Source organism: Lytechinus pictus, chromosome 3, assembly GCF_037042905.1.
Source record: "Lytechinus pictus isolate F3 Inbred chromosome 3, Lp3.0, whole genome shotgun sequence".
In the NCBI taxonomy this organism is placed as follows: Eukaryota; Metazoa; Echinodermata; class Echinoidea; order Temnopleuroida; family Toxopneustidae; genus Lytechinus; species Lytechinus pictus.
The window spans coordinates 7,946,876-7,967,713 of record NC_087247.1 but is presented as its reverse complement, the minus strand read 5'-3'; the positions used below and the strand labels follow the sequence as shown (position 1 = coordinate 7,967,713).

The window sequence follows — 20,838 nt, the reverse complement described above, 5'->3', positions numbered from 1 at the left end:
TGGGATGAACTGAATTGAAATGAGGGAGCGCAATGGAAAGAAATCACAGATTATACATTCTTATTGATTCAATACATAGGCCTATTCTTTGTTTCGACAAAAAACAAAACATTGCCGTGTATGTTGACGAATGAGATGAACTGGATTGAACAGCGGGGGGGGGGGGGGGGGGGGAACGGGCGAAATAGAAAAAAATCACAGATTATACATTCTTATTGATTCAATACATAGGCCTATTCTTTGTTTCGACAGACAACAAAAATTGCCGTGTATGTTGACGAATGAGATGAACTGGATTGAACAGGGGGGCGGCGAAATGGAAAAAAATCACAGATATGCATTCTTATTGATTCACTTCATATTCTTTGTTTCAACAAAAAAATAAACAAAAAATTGCAGTGTACGTTGACGAATGAGATGAACCGAATTGAACGGGGGGGGGGGGGGCGAAATGGTTTTATTGATTCACTTCAGATTCTTTGTTTCGATAAAAAAAAAAACTGAACAGGAGGAGCCCAATGGAAAAAAAAATCACAAATTATACATTCATATTGTTTCGATTTCATTGGAATATCATCATATCAATGTCACACCCGCAAAACGGACGATAGCCCGATATAATGTTATTACCAACTTTATACAATCGGTCGGTTTGGAGTCTGTTTTATTGGTGAGACTGGTGCCTAATTCCCATTAGACCTGCTACATTTCAAAGAACCCATATTGTAAGTTGTTCTAGCTAGGTGTTATCGCGCTACATAAAAAGGAATACCACAATTTACAACCATTTTACACATTCCTTGCTTTAAAGGGATGCTCCGGGCTGAAAATATTTTATATCTGAAATAAAGAGTAAAATTCAAAGAGCAAAATGATAAAAATTTCATCAAAATCTGATAACAAATAGCGAAGTTATATTGTGAAAACATTTATAATGCACGTCGTCATGAATATTCATTAGATGGGCTGATGATGTCACTTTCCAACTTTCCTTTTTTCTTATGTTATTACATGAAATCATAATTGTTTCATTCTTTTCATACACGTGTGAATGATACGTCTCTTTTGTAATAAAATAAGTTGCAGCAATGAATATCTAATGCACTTAATCAGTTGTTTTTCAAATATTTTTGGGGTCTTGATGGGAAAAATTTGAATAAACCTAATTTCATATGATAAAATACAAAAGAACAAGTGGGGATATGTCATCATGGGTTTGCTCATTGAATATTCATGAAGACATGCCTAGAACTGTTTCACCGGAATAATGCAAATCTTTAAAATGCCATAACTTTGCTATTTCTTGTCCGAATTTGATCAAATTTTCAGTGTTTTGTTTGTCTGATTTTTCTTAATCTGTTCATATATTTTAAACTTTTCATACTATTTTTAGCGTGGAGTACCCCTTTAACTATTGCAGCCTTCATACTTCTGCAGTGCAACGTTAAGAATTGAAACTGCGTTTCTTTCGTTGCCAATAATTTTGTAAATATTGTCTAATTTTGAATGGTCGGAATGAAATAACATAAATATAAACAGTGCACCCTTTTTTCGCTCACCACAATACATTTTATGATCGTGATTTAGGGCCATGCAATTAGAATTGGCACCCCTATTATGATATAAAACGAAGAAAATATTAATATAGAATCAGGAAGAGAGTATTACTTCTTTAAACACACGCGCCTAGGCTCTAACCACGGTGAGTAGATATATTGTATCCTCTTTTCCTAGAAATTATTCTGCTGTGGGTATTAACTCCCGTATCTCTGTTTTTGTTGGTCCAACACCATTTCCTCGTCAAAGAAAACTCAATCCTCCAACCTTTTTGTTCTTCTATAAATCATGATAAAACTGACAATGAATTAATGAAATCTGATTACAGCAATTTGTTTCATTTTCCAGGTTGAAAATGCCTAAGACATAAAAAAAAAACATGTTGGTAAAGCCCCGCTATATACCACCCCACCAGCCCTCATGCGTCACAAATATGCGGGTATATGGTAACGAAACAGCGTCTAGAAGGAGGTGTTGGGAGCTTTTTCAACCTAACCCAATAAAGGTGTGAATAGAAAACAATAACAAAGAGAAGATTACAAATGAAAAACAAAATACAAGGAGATTTATAAAAAGTACGAGAGAAATTTTGATCTTGAACAAATATGTGCATGATCAATTAGAAGTAAAATGAAAAAATAATGGAAAAAAATCTTATTAAAATTCATAAATCAGGATGGAGGGTACCTATTTTGATAACTGACGAAGACTTTGACGAAAATAAAACAAGAAATGAGATACATTGAAATTACGTGTAAGTTTTTTATCAGAATGATATACATTATGCATAGATTACAAAATCTAAAATACAACATTCCATTGTACATTACATTACAGGCTATCCGAGGTATTGAGGGAAACCTCTTCGGTCTTTTAATTCACTGTTTAGACGTCTGAATTGCCCAGTCATTTTAGGGTTCAGATTTAAAAGAAGATGGCAATAGGTTTCAGTTAAAACAGAAGAAGAATAATCTGAGAAAAAAAGACAGTGGTTATGATCTCACTAGATAATCCCCTGATGATATGACTTTTTTTATTCAATTTGTGATGAAGTTATTGGATTTTTTAGCACCACATCACTATTTTCTTGAACCCCATCTCACTCCGATCTCATCCGCGGAAAATCTACTAGTTCTTATCTGCAACCTGACTGTAAAACATGCTGACAACAGAGCTTTTCCCTCTGGACATTGGGATACCTTCACATAACCAGTATCTCCATTTTCTTTCTCGGATGGCACTTTCCACTTGACACCATGACCCAATGAAACATTTTGGGGGTTTCTCGTGATGAAGACACAAACTAAAAAAAAAAGAGGAAAATAATATATTTTTTCTCTTTTATTTTTGCTTGTTGGATTTCGAATGGCTTGAATGAAGATCATAATATAGTCTGCAGGCACAGACCCTTGTTTTTCGCAATGCACATTGTGCATAATGCAGAGTCTGAATTAGTGAGACTAGATTCACGATGTTACTGTGGCTGGCTTTGATACAGAAAGTCTTTGGTGGAGTCTAGTCTAGTCTTCACTCTAGACCTGTTATTGGTTGAAGTGTCAAATATGAGTCTGTGCTTGCAGACTAATCATACCATGGGGTCGGTTGCAATGAGACTTGCGATGAAACGCAACTCCAAAAATCAAACCGAACTTGATGTTCAACCAATTAGATCAAATTAGGATCAAATTCTACTACGTTTTATTCCAATATTGGGTCGCAGACTCGCAGACCAATCGTAGTGTGTGCGGTGGCCTTAAATTGCAGGGATTTAAAATAAATCCAGATGGACTGTGGTTTTGGACCAATCGAATTCTGGATTTAGGCTGAATAAAAAATAATAATCTCGAGGGATTGAATTCGAATCCTTCGAGATTGAAATATTAATCCTTATGATTAAAACTAAATCCAAAATGCTATTGGTCCATAACTACAGTTCACTTGGATTTATTTCAATTCCCTGCAATTCAATTTATAGTGTAGGCCTATTTGAAAGTTAAACGCAACTCTTTCTGCAAAGGTCCCCATATCTTGTATGAAATCAGAAAGAAACGTTACACGAGTAATAACGAATAGCCTCTCTTGTTAATGATGGATAGTAACCATGCGTTAAATTAGAAACCCTTATAAAAAGACACTTAGCCCACCCCCCCCCCCTTAACCTACCCGACCGCAATATAGTTCCCTTAATACACATCTCATCATTGCTTATCGACCGGCACATCTTTCTCGCCAAAAATCCCTTTTGGTTTAGCTGACAAAATGCGCTGGTAGAGAAAAGGTGTAAGAGAATGCGACATTGATTTCAATACAAGATAAAATTTTGTCAGGTATATCAGTTGCAAATGGAAAATCCTTTATCTTGTTTTTATGACGGTTTTTGGTCATTGAAATCGGCTGATTTTTTTCGTAATGGGCTAACCCACCTCACGGTTAGGTCTTTTCATTCTTATGAAGGTGATCAACTGTTTGATTTAGTTAAAGAGTGCATACGTTACTGTTCAAACACCTTTACGTTTCATATCAGATATTAAAATCAGATTACAACCATGTCTATGAAATTGGGAATGATTAATAAAGACCATGGCATTCCGATGATACCAAATTGAATGTAGTCTGGCTTTGAAGAATCCCGACAAACACGATATACATCTGAATGGTATCGGGCATTAAGATCTCAAAATCTTAAACAGGTGTTAAATCGATATCTTTAAATGATATTATCATTTACGATCTATTTTCAGATTTTGATAAAGTTGAGATTCGTAATCACCTATTAAATGTCTTCATGATATTATTAGATATTGGCCATTATGTCCAGGGGAGTAAAATCTTCGGGCATGTTTGGAGCTTAAAAGAATGAAAATGTATAAATGTGTAAAATAATTAATTAGCAGGAATCATAATACGCAGTAACGCTGACTCAATAATTTGTAAAAAGTTGTCATGATTTTATTCATACAAACATTGAACATGGTTAAAATTAGAAACAAGTGTATTGACTTTCATGCAGAGCAAAAATTTCTTTTTTCGGTCAAATGTCATGCGGAGGAAAGTATTGAAATGATTGTTTTATTTTGCTGCTTGATTAAACAAGCAGTAAAACATGAGACGCCGTCTGTATCCTGTACTAGCTACCGACTATTTCCCGGGCTCCAGGGGGGTAAAAAAATATCGATCAGTCACGTGACCTTTTAGGTTGACTCAATGCTTACAACGACAAAGCTGTTCTGCGATCCGATAACTGTTTATGTAGTTAATCCCCTATTAATGTTAAGTTCGGGTTTAATGGCAAGTTTACCCTTCCGCCTTGGGCTTTCTCTTTCCGCCACATGGTAGTAGGAAATGTGAATTTTTAAATATATATGTATATAAAGGACGAGGCAAATAAATGAATAAGTTGAAGGAAATCTAAAAATTATACACGCTAATTTGTTATCTTGATAAAAGTCTCATGATTGAGATCACTTTTAAATACACAGTAACATTAGAAACTGGTCTCGCAGTTTGATGGAGATCATAATTAGAATGAAACAATATTATTCTTGCAATTTTGGAGATTGAAAGAATATTGAAACAATGTTCACTGTTGCCTACACATTTCATTACTATGATTTTTTTTTGTCAATATGTGATGTATTTGTCAAGTTATTTTACATCTTCTTTAGATTGGTAATCTATAATTACATGATTACCAATAACTTGGAAATCTAATCAACTTTAATTAAGATTTGACAAAGGTCATACTATTCAAAATGATACATGTTGTTTGAATTTCTTATAAATTACATATAACTGTTCAAAATGCAAAACAATAAATGAATGGATGTATTTCGCTGTTAGAATTGTTAAAAAAAAATCGAAATTAAAATTAAAATTTACCAAAAGTACTGATTAAGGTATGCATAACAGACGGGAGCACATATTTTCCGACATGCAACGAATGTTTATTTCAAGGAAATGTCCATGTATGTTCAGGGCATTATAAGCTAACAAAGAAACACGCACGCGAACTCGCACATATACACTAAAACACACCCACGTGGATAACGCACACACGCACGCCTGTACTTGTTGCCGTAATTTTACGGCGTTCTCTTTACTAAAAGAAGATGCATGTTCCTATATTTATTAAAAAAATAGGGATAAAGCGGCTATTCTATATCCTGATATATAAAATTTAAATATATTAAATATTAATTCTGTATATTTATCGGAAAATTTTCAACCACACTCATTAAGAAATTATGATCATCATGATAATACCAAGTCAATCTTGCAAGAAAGCAACTTGCATGTCTGTTGGCCGCGCAAAAAAAATTAATACAATTTTTTTTTGTACATTTCATTTTTGGCAAAAATATTTGATTGTTTTCAACTGCAACCACGAGAATTTAGCCTTGGAATGGAGTACTGCAGGCTGCCACAGTGTTCCTCTTTGAATTAGTATGTAGGACACGCTTGACGAAATCCTACTTCCTCTTTTAACAGGACCCAGACAAGGATTTTGCGAGTATTGATTTGTTTTTATCCGTCATATAAAAAGGACGATTTGTGTACTATATCAAATCTGGATTTATCTGGGTACATCACTCTTGTAAAGACTGACAGTTCAGTCCAAGACAACGTGCGCTGCCCAATTTTTTTGTAATCCCAAATTTCACTTAGAATACTCTGTAACTCGGTTTTAGCACTATATATTTTAGAAATACATTCTAGTACTTTGTAGTTGATATATTCCACGGAGAGGGTGATTGGTTTGGTCATGAGTATTTTTTTCATTAAAATGATATTATACATATATAAACATTGCAATAATAATTGACGGTTTATTATGCTTATCAGCATTTCTGTTACTACACCGGTAAGTTGGCAAAAGATATATCTACAGCGAAGTCTTTATTACATAACACACAAAAATGGAAATACTCAGTCACATGATTGTCTTGTTTTGTATGATAGGGATGTTAGACACGATGAGTGATCTTACACAAAACCTATTTGATTGACATCAGAATCCAGACATCTATTTTTACAATCGAATTCTGTCGTTGCGTTATCGGGTTATTTTCAGTTACGCACATACAGGTGACATCTGTTTCAACCTTGCCGAAAGTCTATCAAAACACCCTCGGACCAACATGTACCAAAAGCTGTAAACATCAAATTGGATTTTATTTGTAATATCTGTACTAATTTTATCGTATTTTGTAGTTACCGCTCTAAAAATAATAACGGCTCTATAAATTACATTTATTGTCGGCTTAGGTGAACGACGTATGATACAAGGAAATATTGATTATTAAATGAACAAGTTGTAGAAAATTATTTCCTTAGAGAGTATGACACCTTCAAACAGCATAGACAAGGAAATAATTAAGAATACAAATGCCATATTCAGACAGTTTAATCGGGTAATTAATTAGCTACAATAGTTAAATTCCCCAGGATTACGACGTACAGGTTCAAAACATGATAATCATAATAGCAGGAGAAATAACCGAAGACACGCGTTCACCATTGAATGTGTGGGTGAGGGTGTGGGTTATGTGTATTTAAGTTCAACAGTGGAGGTGCCGTGGCCGAGTGGTCTAAGGCGCCTGGCTATACATGGAAAGTCCGGGGTTCGATCCCCGGCCGCAGCACCCATGCCCGTGAGCAAGGCATTTAATCTACAATGCTCTTTTATCTTGCTTTCAAATAAATGGAAATGCTATATGCATTATTGGTAACTAGGTGTGCACTTGTTAAAAAAAAAATCGAATATCCAAGACTGATTGTATACATTTATCTCATCTCTCCTTTTTTAAAACAAACAAGTATTTCAGTTGTGAAATAAAAACCCCATTCCTGAAGTCCATACATAGTAGGTCCATGCTGAAGAATGACCATTTTAGAAATTTGAGGGTTGTAACTGACAAGCAAAGGAACTTGTGCAGGGGCTTCAGGAAATATCACCCCGGCACATCTGAGAGCGTGCTTCCCCCCTCTCGTCTTCGTTTTATACTTCAGCCAAATTCTTTCATTTTTTTCAGCGATCAATGACCAGTGGTGACCAGTGAAAGCAAGTGACCTAATTGTGTTCAAGGGGAAGTTCAACATCATCATAATCAGAGGCGCTGATTTTCGTTGATAGCTTTGACCTATACATGGACTTACATGGTATCATTATCGGTGATATGGTGTAAAAATGAAGTCCTGGACAGAGTTATTCGACTACTTTAAGAAGAATGTGAAATTATAAAATGACTAAAATGACGTTTGAATGCAACTCAGAAAGAAAATTTAATTTTCGGACACAACAAAAAACTGATTGGAAGTTTCAATCAAAAGTTTTGTTACGCTCACTTTTCCCGATCCGACTGTCGTAAAACCTTTAGGCCTACCATAAAAATGAAGTTATTCAAAAATATCTTCACTATCTTTTTTTTCATACTCTGACACAAATCGGATACATATTTTTATATAGAAAAGAATACATATGGTACATTTAAGCTTGTAAAGTTCTCTTTACAGAATATGACAATTCACAAATTAAATAAGGGTAAAACTGATTGAAAAGGCGAAAAATACGCGAGAGATTTATATTTTCAGCTAATATATAAGATTAAGCTCCCACTACTTGTAATATCTGTTTTTTCACTTACCTTTCATATTTATCTATGAGACTATATGAGATTATATCCTGATATTGTCGTCCCTGTCTTTGCATGTGTGAGAAGTTGTTTCTACCAAAAGGAAAAAATACACATTTGTCATCGACACAACTACTTCAATTTCGACATCTTTATTGTAGATGTTTAATAGCCAAAAATATCATACTTTAGATTTCATCTTTCAATACAATACACATTAATTTCATCTGTCACTGAATTAAATCTTTGAAATTTGATAATTTGTTGTTAGATTTTAGAAATAACGTTCTAATGTTCTCCCAGCGGACCCTGCGTAACATAATGTCATGATTACTCTTCTCCAATTTGAATGCTGATGAGTGCCAAGAAAAATAAAAAAAGGTCCAATTTTCGTAAGTCTTTGGTATAACTCAGGCAGAGATCGAATCCATAAACTTCCATTCTTGAGGTGGCCGCTGTACTATTGAGCCTCTATGACTTAATAAACAGGCTTTTAACTTAGAGATGTTGACATAAACCTGTAATTCCTATTAAAGAAATGGTCTTTCGGCATACACGTACATGGCTTAGGAAAAGAGAAGAAATTAAAAGACTTGAAAAGTAATGAACAAAACAGGAAAACTATCAAAGATGAATGATTTAGTCAAACTCTGTTTAAATCATGTAACATTTCCGACATTGTTAAAATGCAGTTTTGGATTTTATCATAAAAATAATCTAAATTTATAAAAGGAAATCTTATATGTAATGTTCTTTCACAAAGTCCGATAAGGGATCTATCAATTTTTACCAACAAAAGAAGACCAAATTAGTTTACGCCAGTTAAACATTTGAGTAGGATATAAACGAATTTCGGCGTACTGCCGAATTTGGCGGGTCTTTGTTGTTACCGTAACTAGTTCCTTTCATTTCTATATCTGCTGAAGCTTGTTTGACGACCGATACACTTAGAATACTAAATACCATCAAAGTATGGCTGTGCAGGTGTGCACTGGCAATACAAAGATGTGTGAAGATGAGCATTCTATAATAAATTGGCTGATTTTTATCATTTTTTATATCTCGTGTCATTTATCACCTCAACTCACAAAGATACTTAGATCGTCATAGTAGTGATCGCTGATAAGTAAGTGCGCGTCGTTTTACGTGTTGATGCCGAAAAGAAAAGTGGAGATAAAACTGACTTTGAACCCACGTCCCACTGTTTTGTCGGTACACATTGATGTTGTTACCGATTTGATCCAAAAAGATGTCTTTAATTAGTGTACCACTGTCGGGAGGAAAGAATGGCCCGGGTTGTAGCGCCATTTGAATGTCGAAATATACATGTCGTCGTAAAACTAAGTGAAGTGGTTCTTGCTGGTTATAAATATTGTTATCATACAACGATCAGTGGGCTGTATGGTTGTGGTTTTTAAAGCACAGCACGACGCTTGTCGCAGGCAATTTGTAATTTCATCTTATTTAAACGGTACTATCGAATTGCTCATCGGACGAATGCAAGGGCTTTTCTTTTTTCCCGTCAGCCCCCCAGAACACCTGATTTTGAAAGTTGATAAAAGTTACGCTTCAACTTCCAGGAAAAAAGAGCATTTGCAATCCCTCGCCACCAGATGTTTTTCTCAGGAGAAATTGAGGAAATAAACATCTTTCCCCTTCTTTTTCATGCTGCATTGGCCTTGGCTTAAACAGGTCCGAAATTTGCTTTAAATAAAGCAGGCACAGACCTGTTTGTGTGTTTATTAGTACCAATCCAACTTGAACAGCAAGGATTACTGGTCCCGCGATCCAATTTTGCAGTGTCTGCTAAACCTATTTTAGGGGCGGGGGTTATTGGGGGTGAGTTTTATGAGCACCTTACTCTGTTTGATCGCGTGGCTTGTGACTGGGTTATTACTGCGGCACACGCGCCAAAAGTTTGTCAAGGTCTCAGACAGCGAGCCTCAACGTGCACCCAGGGGTCTATTGCCTGCCTCTAAAGCCGGAAGCTCTCCGTTGCTTCCTGTAGTTGGTTTACGTTGACTCCGGTATAAATCTACCCTCGGATGCCTGTAGTAACACACACTATTATTTAGTTCACTTGCTGGGCAACCTCTTATCAAATTCCCCGACTCTCAGTAACCAAATTAGCAGCCCAGTTCCGTCATTTTTTTCAACCCGTTGTTTTGTAGCGATCTTGTTTATTTTCATATTCTGGCTAGTTAAACTGAACTTTTTTTTTCTTCTACTCATGAAATTTCCAGCTGGAGTAGCAAGCAGTCAAGTTTGCAGACCCCATTTCCACACGCCAACGTTTCAGTGGTTGGACAGCGGAAAGTCCCTTCACGGGGTCCAAGGATCAGGTGCTTGGTGTGGTGGTCCATTTGGAAGTTCAGCAACTCATCCCGGTCCTACAAGTTCCTACACGTTACCGGCATCGACGCCAATCCAACCGAGTTCGCACGGTCACCCAGGATCCGTCCCTTCTGCTGCTACACATCAGGGCAACGCAGCGGCTGCCGCAGCAGCACACTACTTCAGCTTCCCTCCGACCCCACCAAAGGACAACACCCCAGATAACATAATTACCCCCGTGAGCATACACTCGGCCAACACCGACTACGGAGCCGAGCTCAAGAACGGGACATCGTCGACCACGGGCAAACACATTCAGTGTAATACGAGTAACGGCGTGAGTTCCTTGGCGTCGACTTCAGCCATGAGTTCCAGTGCACTAGACTCGGCCTATTCGCAGGCACCTCACCATGTACCTGCGGCTTATGCGTCGTTCATGTCTGAATTGCCAAACAGCGCTCTGAACTTTCACCATCCAGGAGTAATGGGGAACAGAGGTTTAGCCCCAGCACCCAAACCAAGAAACAAAAGCAGATCCACAACAGGTAGGTTAATAGACCTGTAAATTTAAATCATGGATAATTGCATACACAATTTGATTTGTAAGAAATTGCATGTGGGAGGGTGAGTGTGTGCCTGTTTGTATGTGATCTCAGGCTCTGTAGCAAATGAAATTGCTTATAGGTCAATCACATTCTTCTCATTATGTTTCTTCAAAATTCATTTATCCATTGAAGTTGATGTTCTTTGCGCCGATAATGTAGATCATACGTTAGGCCTACATTATAGTCTTTCTCTGCTTGCCAATGAATATGAGCTTACCGATTATGGCACTGATAAACATGACTCTGCGCTGTATTGGATACCAAATATGTTTTATGTTTGTATGTTTTTAGTTTAAAAAGAATACTCCAAATGTCTTATATTTCTAATAACATAAATTTCATAAATAAATCTATATTACCATTGCACACTCATGCTTCTTAAAAACTTAACAAAAAATAGACTTATTCGGGGAGTATATTTTTCTCAATTTCATTAGATTTATCACCATCAAATATAATCATTAATATTGTAGGAGACCTTGACTTAGATACGCGCATATACGTAAACAGTTTTGATAAAACGTGTAACTCATTTGGTTTGATCAGTTATGTGACATTGAATCAATGACATTAAACCAATAATGCATCATACAGATGACCTGTTGCCTGCATTAATAATACCAAGTGATGATATGGTACAATCGTTACTTCGTCCGTTCAAATCCTCTGGATATAATACCGCCTTAATCAGGCGATTATCCCGGGCAGGCATGGTGATTTTCTCATCTGTTGGCACCCTTTCCCGCTCTTTTTCCCCCTGTGCGTTGCATTCTCTCAGTAAAAACCGTGTGTGTCACTGAAGTAAAAAAAAAAAGAAACACATCTGGATAGGAAGGATTTCATAAAGAAAATAAACATGTTTTAGTGGATTTATGGATTTCGATTGGTCGAAAGTTGGAAAGTTTGTAGTGTCAACTTCTCAAGTATCATTTGGTCTTTGTTATACTAATGGACTGCCCGATTTCATCTTTTCTAATACTCAGCGCCACTATTGCTATTGTCATTAGCATAAGTACACGTTCATTAATTTAGTGTAAAGGTGTTTAAAGTAATTTTTTTTTAACGATAATTATTGATGATAAACTTTCTATATTTCTTCTGTAAGTTTTAGAATATATCTTAAAGACACTAAGATTTTTTTTAAAAGAACCCTTCCTCTATATTGGCACCGAGTATAAGAGGTTCCAGTTGTATTACTCGAATACTATGAAATTATTTCATTATTTTAAAATGCTCACTTATCTAACCCGTCACGTAGTCGGTATTTGGTTTGAACTTGGAATCTTGGACAGAGACAAGGAGTACGAATAGATAGAGCCAGAGGCACAGCGGAGAGATGAGAGGGGTCTTTTTGAGGGAGGGTGGGCTGGGAAGGGGGATACATGGACATGGCCATCATGATGAAATTTCTCATGATTCGCGTGTCTGGCACACGACTCTAGCGGAGAGAGCACGCCGTCTATGCCTCCGCCATCGCGTCTCTCGCTGACCCCCGGTGCCCTCTCCTCGCTGCCTCATGTAAGATCGGATTACAGTTCCATGAAACCACCTGTATCCATTTATTGCTGGCTCATATCGAGAGTTTAGTCCTGGATCTTCTTACCACGACACGATACAGGACACTTTGCCAAAATAGAATGATATAGTGTGATATCAGTTGCACCATTCATAGAAAAAAAATGATAGCCATAACTGTTACTGTAGGTATTAGCATTTTTTGGTTTCCTTGTTACCTATATGTTTGTATTTTCTAAACAGATGTGTGTTTCATAAAGCTGTTCATAAAGTTACGCACGACTTTACGCACAACTGGAACATGTTCTTGTGTCAAAATCAATTACATAGGGATATCACATAGCACAAGAAAGGATCACCAGTAATTTGTGCGTAAAGTCATTCGTATCTTACGAACAGCTTTATGAAACACCCACCAGGTAACATTATTTTTTTTCCAAATAACCAGTCTTCCCTCGCGCCTCTCCAATTTTGGAGGAATCGCGATAATCTCGACAGTAACATAAAACATGCAATCAAATTATGAAACCAAGGTACAGTAATTTTATCACAAACCATATCCAAAATTTACAGACAATTGTAAATAATACGTATCTATTTAAATAACAGACACCACGGGTCATGTGACTTCTTTCGAAGATAAGTAAATGAAATTACCCACCACCAGTTGAATATGAAATGCACAATCCCATGTAATGTTAAGTACCTTTGTAATAGTCATAAAAACATTTTATCTCTTTTTTTTCGCAAAGGAGTGAAATAATCACGAAACGCCGATGTCCAAGTTAGATATGGATTAAAGGGGAAAACAGCATCCTCCCTACCATATCGCTTTAAAAAAAGTACTTTTTATCAACTTCAATCCTTTCGTAGAGTAGTAGGTCCATGTTTGCATCAACTGATGGAATTATAGAACAAAAGTGAGAAGCAAGGCAGCCCCTGTCATTATGGCGACCGGAAGTGGCAACCGAAATGTTCTAATGCAATTGTACCTTCTTTCTAAAATATTAACTGGAATATCCTGTACAGCAGGATTGTATATAAATAAACCTGGACCACTTTGGAGATGTTTTTGAAAGTCCTATAGAACCTGTGTTCGGGGAGGTACAATTACATTAACCCTAAACGGAAACGGCCACACGGCTTCTCTGTCAACTATAAAGAAACAAACGTCACCGTCTACGTCATAAGCCCTAATTGGTTTAACCATTTTAGTATACCGAGACACAGGTTCTTTAACTAAAGATGGGTCTTGGATGAGCTCCAATCGAGATATAGGGGTACAAATACATAGAGAAAGAGGGTCAATGTTTTACCGGAGGTCGCTTGTCTTACCCATGGACTTGTAACTTGTCTTTGTTTGGTATCGATATCAAGACAACACGGTGAAGAATTATCACATCATCGAATCCCACTCCGGTCGACTATCTACACGAGTATAAATGATCGGTAGCGTCCAATGACCGGTGTTATTGAAAATTTGAAAGTCACAAGTAATTTTATATGGCTTATGTTCGATCTAATTTATGTCCAGAGAATAATGATTTTCAAGCGTGACACAAGCCTTACCGGTAATTTCTTCTGCAAGATTTACTTATTGAACAAGAAACAAATCAAGAAGTTAACATGAAAAAAGGAGAAATAATACGATTGCTGAAAAGGGTATTTGGACGAAATCGTATGGGCCCTCATGTGGCATTTTGGGGAGGGGAGGGGTGCTAGCATTATTAGAACCTCTCTGTATTACTTACAGTTACACCTCTCATTTATCCATGACAACGACCAAAACTTTATCAAACACCGATGGGTCTTTCGCACAGAGATTGAAAGTTGGCTTTCGAGTCGCACCTCTCATAATGTTACACATTCTCAGGTCAGGCCTCCCTCAAGTTCCTTCATAGGGGTATAATTAGCTTTTTTGATTACGTCAAAACTCGTGAACGACCCCCTTCGGCAATATAGCTGTCATCCAACAAACATGGTGCCACGGGCAATTATCAGCTCAAAACATCGCCACATAAACTATATACAGGTACTCTTTATTACGTCACAGAAATGTACATGACATGCTGTACTCGACAACATGTCACCAAAGACTATAGTTCAAGAAATATATTTGACGTTTATTTATTCTTGTTAATAACATAAAAAACAAAACAAACAGTAATGAATTAATCATTACAAAAACCTGCATCGAATGACTGAAATTAAAATAATATAGGCTACATTTGAGAGTTAAAACCCGACACCTTAGCAGAATAGATGTTTAATCGTCATTTACGAAAATCGCACTCGATAATTAAATTAATTACACACAACATGCGGTGACTGCAGGAGTGGATGGTTATGAAACAAATGTATTTTAACAAACAAAAGCCTGTCATTTTTTGTTCATTATTCGTGAAGACAAATGTGACCCAAGTATTGACTGAATCAAGATCTTTGTCATAAAACGGCTGGGTTCTTTATAGCGGCTTAGGTTATTGAGGATCCCTGTTACTTAACGCCAGAATGGTCGTCTAATGAGAATCGGAAATTATCGGAAAATGAAGAGCTCAACATACACATTTTTCGCGCGCTCCCTGTTCTCTTCTCCTCGCCCTCTCAATTGCATTGCAACCCTGCTAAAACCCAAAGACTGGGAGGAAATTTGAATTAGGAGAGGACAGGAGACGTAGCACCTGACTTCGTCCTCGTTTCGTTTCTTCAACTTTTGACCTCAAACCAGATCTTCGATGCCTTTTCCTTTGCAAGGATGTGTTAACCGCGTTTAAGGCCGAATATTTTGCGAATCCCCCCCCAAAAAAAAAAAATAATAATAATAAAAAATATAAAATAGTAGCCATGGTAATGGTAGTTTAGCAGATGAAATATATCAGAAATGCAATTTTAGATCAAAGAAGGAATTCCTACTTTTAAAACACATTTTAGCCAATAAATTATTTTGTGTGTGTTCGAAATTGCTCATTTAGATTATTATCCAATATAGGTTTTCATCAATTCTCAATGTAATTCTCAATTACTTGAAATTTTGTGCCCGCCAATAAAACATTGTTTCTTCAAGCAATCTTTTACGAGTGAAAATCCCCCCAACCCTCCTCACTCTCTCTCTCGGCTGACCCCTTCCGACCCCATCGCCAAATGCTCTTCACAACAGAAATAAAAACGAAGTCAGTTCGGTTAAGGTCTGGCTTGTTAAATAAACCGGTAATGTTGATTTATAAAGTGTCAACCAGTTAGCGCCACGGATGGGCCACGCGTCTTCCTTCTCTTTATCTCCATTAAAACATACCCACGGAGTAACCTTCCAAAGTGACGATTGAGACATACAGTACGACATATTTCGAAACAGCTCTATGCTCACGTCATGAATATAGTTTTATTCATTTCATGCTATAAACAAAGGCAAAAAAAAAAACATGTTTGCATGATCGCTATCTTCTAAAGACATAAAGTTAGTTTACATTGTCCTAAGTTCTTGCGTAGTACATGTAGTAAGTAGCACAGGAAAAGAAGGATTAAAACAAAATGTTTGAGTGTTCACAAGAAAGGAGAGAAAGTAAGAAATTGTGCACATAAGTTCATGCGCAAATGTCAGTAACCATATTAATTTTGATAAATTGTATTTCACTACCGTCTTACTTAAGAAGATGGGTACAATGATCCATTGAAATAACTACCTTTAAAATTTCAAAATCTATGAAGCATATGAGAATAACTTTGATCTGAAAGTGTTGTAATCTGAAAATTTCATGAGTTTCTTTTATTGTTTTCGATTTGTTTCATCAGAAGGCCGAGAATGTGTAAACTGCGGCGCCACCTCAACACCGCTGTGGAGACGGGATGGTAATGGTCACTATCTTTGTAATGCATGCGGTCTCTACCACAAAATGAATGGACAGAACAGACCGCTTATCAAACCAAAACGGAGATTGGTAAGTAAAATAAAACTGAAAGTGAAACTTAAAGTAATTCTTCAAGGGAAATCTTAAGTGAAACTCTTAATTCACCAATGTTCGAAGTCAAGATAACAAAATGGATGACCAGATAGAGAGAGTTCTCCGTTTCATTTCCAAGACGAACATTTAAGGATATTCTTTAATCTGATTGTATTTCATGCACATGTTAAAAATCGAAAAGTGAAAAAAGAGTCTTGCTTCTTTAATGCGAAAATAAAAAAACAGACAAAATCCTGTATACCTGAATTAAATGAAACAATATATTTTTATAAGCAGTATCCAGTCACGATGCTATTGGGTTTTTTGCACGATATCTCGTTAAGTATCATTCAACATTTCTCTTCATTCTTTCACTTTCTAACGGGCGTGGGAAATTTGATAGTTTTAATTGATCTCTATAAACGGTCAATAATCATATAGTTACTTTAGAAATGCGAATTTGAAATATGACATTATGGTGGCAGTATCTGACACTCTTTAACCTATGAAACATGATATACGCGCTTGTGTGCTAAATAATATGAAAATTATTACGAGGCAGGTATTACAGAGGGAGTGTTTTTCAGGAACTCTGTTATGATTTTGATCGAGCTATAAAAGATTTATAACCCAGATAGGACAATGAGAGGAAGTTTGAAAGCAATACCTGGAGGAGAGTTTGGAATTCTGCTTGACTTTCGATTTGCCAGGCAAAATTTTATTAAAGCATTTGGGATGTATCGCCCGAATCGGAGTCAAGCAAAGTTCGAGACAGAAAACTATGAAATGGGTTTTAGAAAATGGTGGGACTTGTGGAGGTTTTGTAGTTTTGTTCTGAAAGTGTTTGACGTAACGTCGACGTCATCATAATTCCTTTTCACAAGCATCATTCTCAAAATATACCAATATGTCTAGACGTTATGATATACATCTCTCTCATGTTCGTAATCATGGTGACAGTGAAGTTTCATAGATTTTGTTAATTCATTTAAATCGATAATAAATGATCAATTTCGAAATATCGAAACTGTAAGCAATTTCAAATAATCGTGTTCACGTTATTTGATATTTGGAAAGTGCATATAAAACATATAACTGCTATACAGTCAAATTGAGCGCGAATGTTTAGATGTAACAAAATATTAACGTGCAATATACATTTCCTCAATTTCACTCAAAAAGAGATCGTTAATATGCAACGAAACCTGTCTCGGTGTTAGCTATAAAGAACATGCATAAACTACTTAGTGCTAGGACACATTCAGTTGTAAACATTTGAAACTATTCAAATTCAATGTCATATAGAGTTAAAAGTCTAGCCCAACTTGATTTCTTTAATCAAAGTGTACATAAACTTTCGTCCCATAATACATTTTTATTCCAAGTGTATGTAAACTTTCGAGCACAGTTATATTTTCATTCCAATTGAATGTTAACATTTTAAAGCACACATATTTTCACTCCAAACAAAGGCCTATGTCAACTTTTAGGCCATCAAGCTTGCATAAATACTATCGGTTAAACCACGAATTTATTGCAAGTGTTTGTAAATGGTCCGGTTAAACTTCATAATTAACGTTATTGCCACAAATAGTACCTTCTTGTCATTTTATTTCAACACTAACAAGTGACATCCACGTTCTTATAATGCAAATAACTCATTAATTATTCATAGGTTTCATGAAAATTTATTTGGGGTATCGTTGTGTTACATTTTCAAACAAAATGTTTTGTGTTTAATTTTCTTTGTAGTCTGCTAAACGAACGGGGACATCATGTGCAAATTGTCAAGCTACCGCCACAACGTTGTGGAGGAGAAACCCCAACGGAGACCCTGTCTGCAACGCCTGTGGGCTCTACTACAAACTTCACGGGGTAAGTACCTTTTCAGTAAATTAGACGGGTTTCTTTTTTTTTCGAATGAGGTGCAGTCGTGAGCTGCTGAATAGAGGATATACTGTTAGTTGTATACGGAACATGCCTCTGCATGGAGATCGCTTTTTCTAAAAATTGTCTTTCGCATTTGCCCAACTATTCGCACTCCCCCCTTTTTTATATTAAATATGTTAAAGGAATCAAGCACTACCACACTATATTTCATGTGTATCGGGGGGGGGGGGGCATAATAAAATCTAAATAGCATACAATTTGTAATTTCTAATTTTTTAAAAATATATTCAATTTAATTTTACTGACTATTGATTAGCATGGAACGTCGATGTTTTAATGAAATTAATAACAACTACAAACAGCACGAGGGAAAAAATAACGAAAAATTAATTCTACTTTTTTATGGTACAGATGAAAAAGAGTTTCATATTGTTATAGGCAGTCAGTGCATGTTCATTTGCTTCCGTTTATTGTCAATACGAAACTCTGTATAATGGGACAAGCGCACACTTTGTAACTTCCGATCAGCTTGGTGCATGAAATGAAAATGGTTCAACTGAAATTCACAAGGTCAATCCCGAACTTCCGTATCTCTTTATTGATTGCGGCTCAACCAGATATTCAAATTTATAGGAGGAATTACATCAACATCAGTGAAATTCAGTTATTGTAATTATCATATTTTGCTACCGAGCCTGATGAAAATAAAATTAAATATAAAGCAAAGAATGCCAGACTATCGCGTTCAAGTTAGCTAAGGCTAACAAAATATGGCTAATAGTCATTACAAACAAACGTCTTATTTTTTTATTGTTCGAAGCAGTCAACTTTAACAATTAGAGCAATTGTCCAAAATTTATTGCCTGTGACACCAAAGGGGGAAAATGCATTCGGTGGGTGTATTTGTGTATAATCACTGCACTAGGTTTGATGAAGCATTCTTAAAGTCAATGCATCTTTGAACATTTAAGGGTTGCTGGTTGCTTGACAATTTTTGTAGACTCATCTTAGAAAATAGACAACTTCTGTTTGAGAGAAGAAATGGTTAAGACTTTTCTGAGGACAATTATGACGAATAACATGACGATGAAAAGTTCAGGTGAAAAAGATCATCCTTGGGGGACCATCAATATAATATGTCCTCCATCTGTCGTACCGTCAAGTTAACTCAAGACCCACCTAACCATCCGTTATTCATCTCTCTATTCTAAATTCTCCGCCCAATTTATAATCTCCACACGGAGTTGGGGTCAAGAAGTGCTAACTTCTGGTCGGAATTACTCCGACACGTCCCTTTCTATGTCGACCTAAAAGTGCTGATGTCACTTGGACTTGAAGGTGCTAGAAGGCTACCGAAAATGAGTCTTGATAATGAACAACAATCTTTCCAAGACTCCTCTGGGATGGGGACACTAGAAAATATGGAAGCAATCATTACCCATGCCATATCTAGACCTGTATTCTCTGCTTCTAAGATGGTTTTTGACATTAATCCTCCATTGGTTTTCCCGAAGGACGCCATTTATGCATGAAACATATCTACGGTGTTCTTATCGTCATCAGCAGACGCGCATTTATATATTTTCTTTTACTATTGTGAGTGACCCCGTGATGTGAACTTTTCAGGGCGAGGGGCGGACAGTTAGAAATTCGATTGGTCATGCAAAATAGGGTAGAAATATGTAATGATCCGTCAAGATAGTGCAGCCCAACATTCATATATCATAATAATCGGCGAATGTGTTTCCACAGTCGATTCACATGATTAGGAAAGGAATAGAGGCGAGAGTGCCCAAACTATTTTTTTACAAATAAGAAAAAAAAAGTATAAAAAAGTATAAAAAAAGAGTATTATTAAAACGAATTATAAGGGAGAACAAAAATTCCCACAATAGAACAAATATTATTGTCAATTGAAACAATTAAATAAGGCCTGGCCCCAATGTCACGATGAATGGAGAACAAATAATCATGTTTACCAAATTTCTAATTACGTTTGTGCTAAAAAAAAGCCCCCCCCAAAAAAAAAAAAAAATAATAATAATAATAAGTCGGATATTAATGCAAACTTGATCATGTTTGATATACTTAAAATACCACTTATGTGTACCAATTTATATATTTATTCTTATATCTATCTATTAATTTTATTATTTTTTCGTGGGCAGAAACAATGCACAAACATCAATAATAACAACAAAAGTACCATATGCCAGTGATTGCAATTAAGAAGGGACTAATTTATTAATAAATTCAACGACCTAGTCTAGCTTAGCAACTTGCATGATTTGCCTTTTACCTCAGTCTTATAATATATATTCCTGCTCAGAGGTCATGCCCTTCATATTACCGGTACCAAAAAAGATT

At 36.2% G+C, this 20,838-nt stretch overlaps 1 protein-coding gene across 1 annotated transcript in view; it reads left to right on the top strand.

Moving 5' to 3' along the window:
• The window catches only part of LOC129255953 (trans-acting T-cell-specific transcription factor GATA-3-like), a 50,525-nt gene extending 30,040 nt beyond the window's left edge, over positions 1-20,485 (top strand). The window contains exons 3-6 of the mRNA XM_054894269.2: positions 9,882-10,028; positions 10,433-11,068; positions 16,433-16,578; positions 18,334-20,485. Coding sequence (XP_054750244.2) covers positions 9,882-10,028; positions 10,433-11,068; positions 16,433-16,578; positions 18,334-18,480 — 1,076 coding nt within the window. The 3' untranslated portion in view covers positions 18,481-20,485. The remainder of the gene's footprint in view (positions 1-9,881; positions 10,029-10,432; positions 11,069-16,432; positions 16,579-18,333) is intronic.
• The last annotated feature ends 353 nt before the right edge of the window (positions 20,486-20,838 follow it).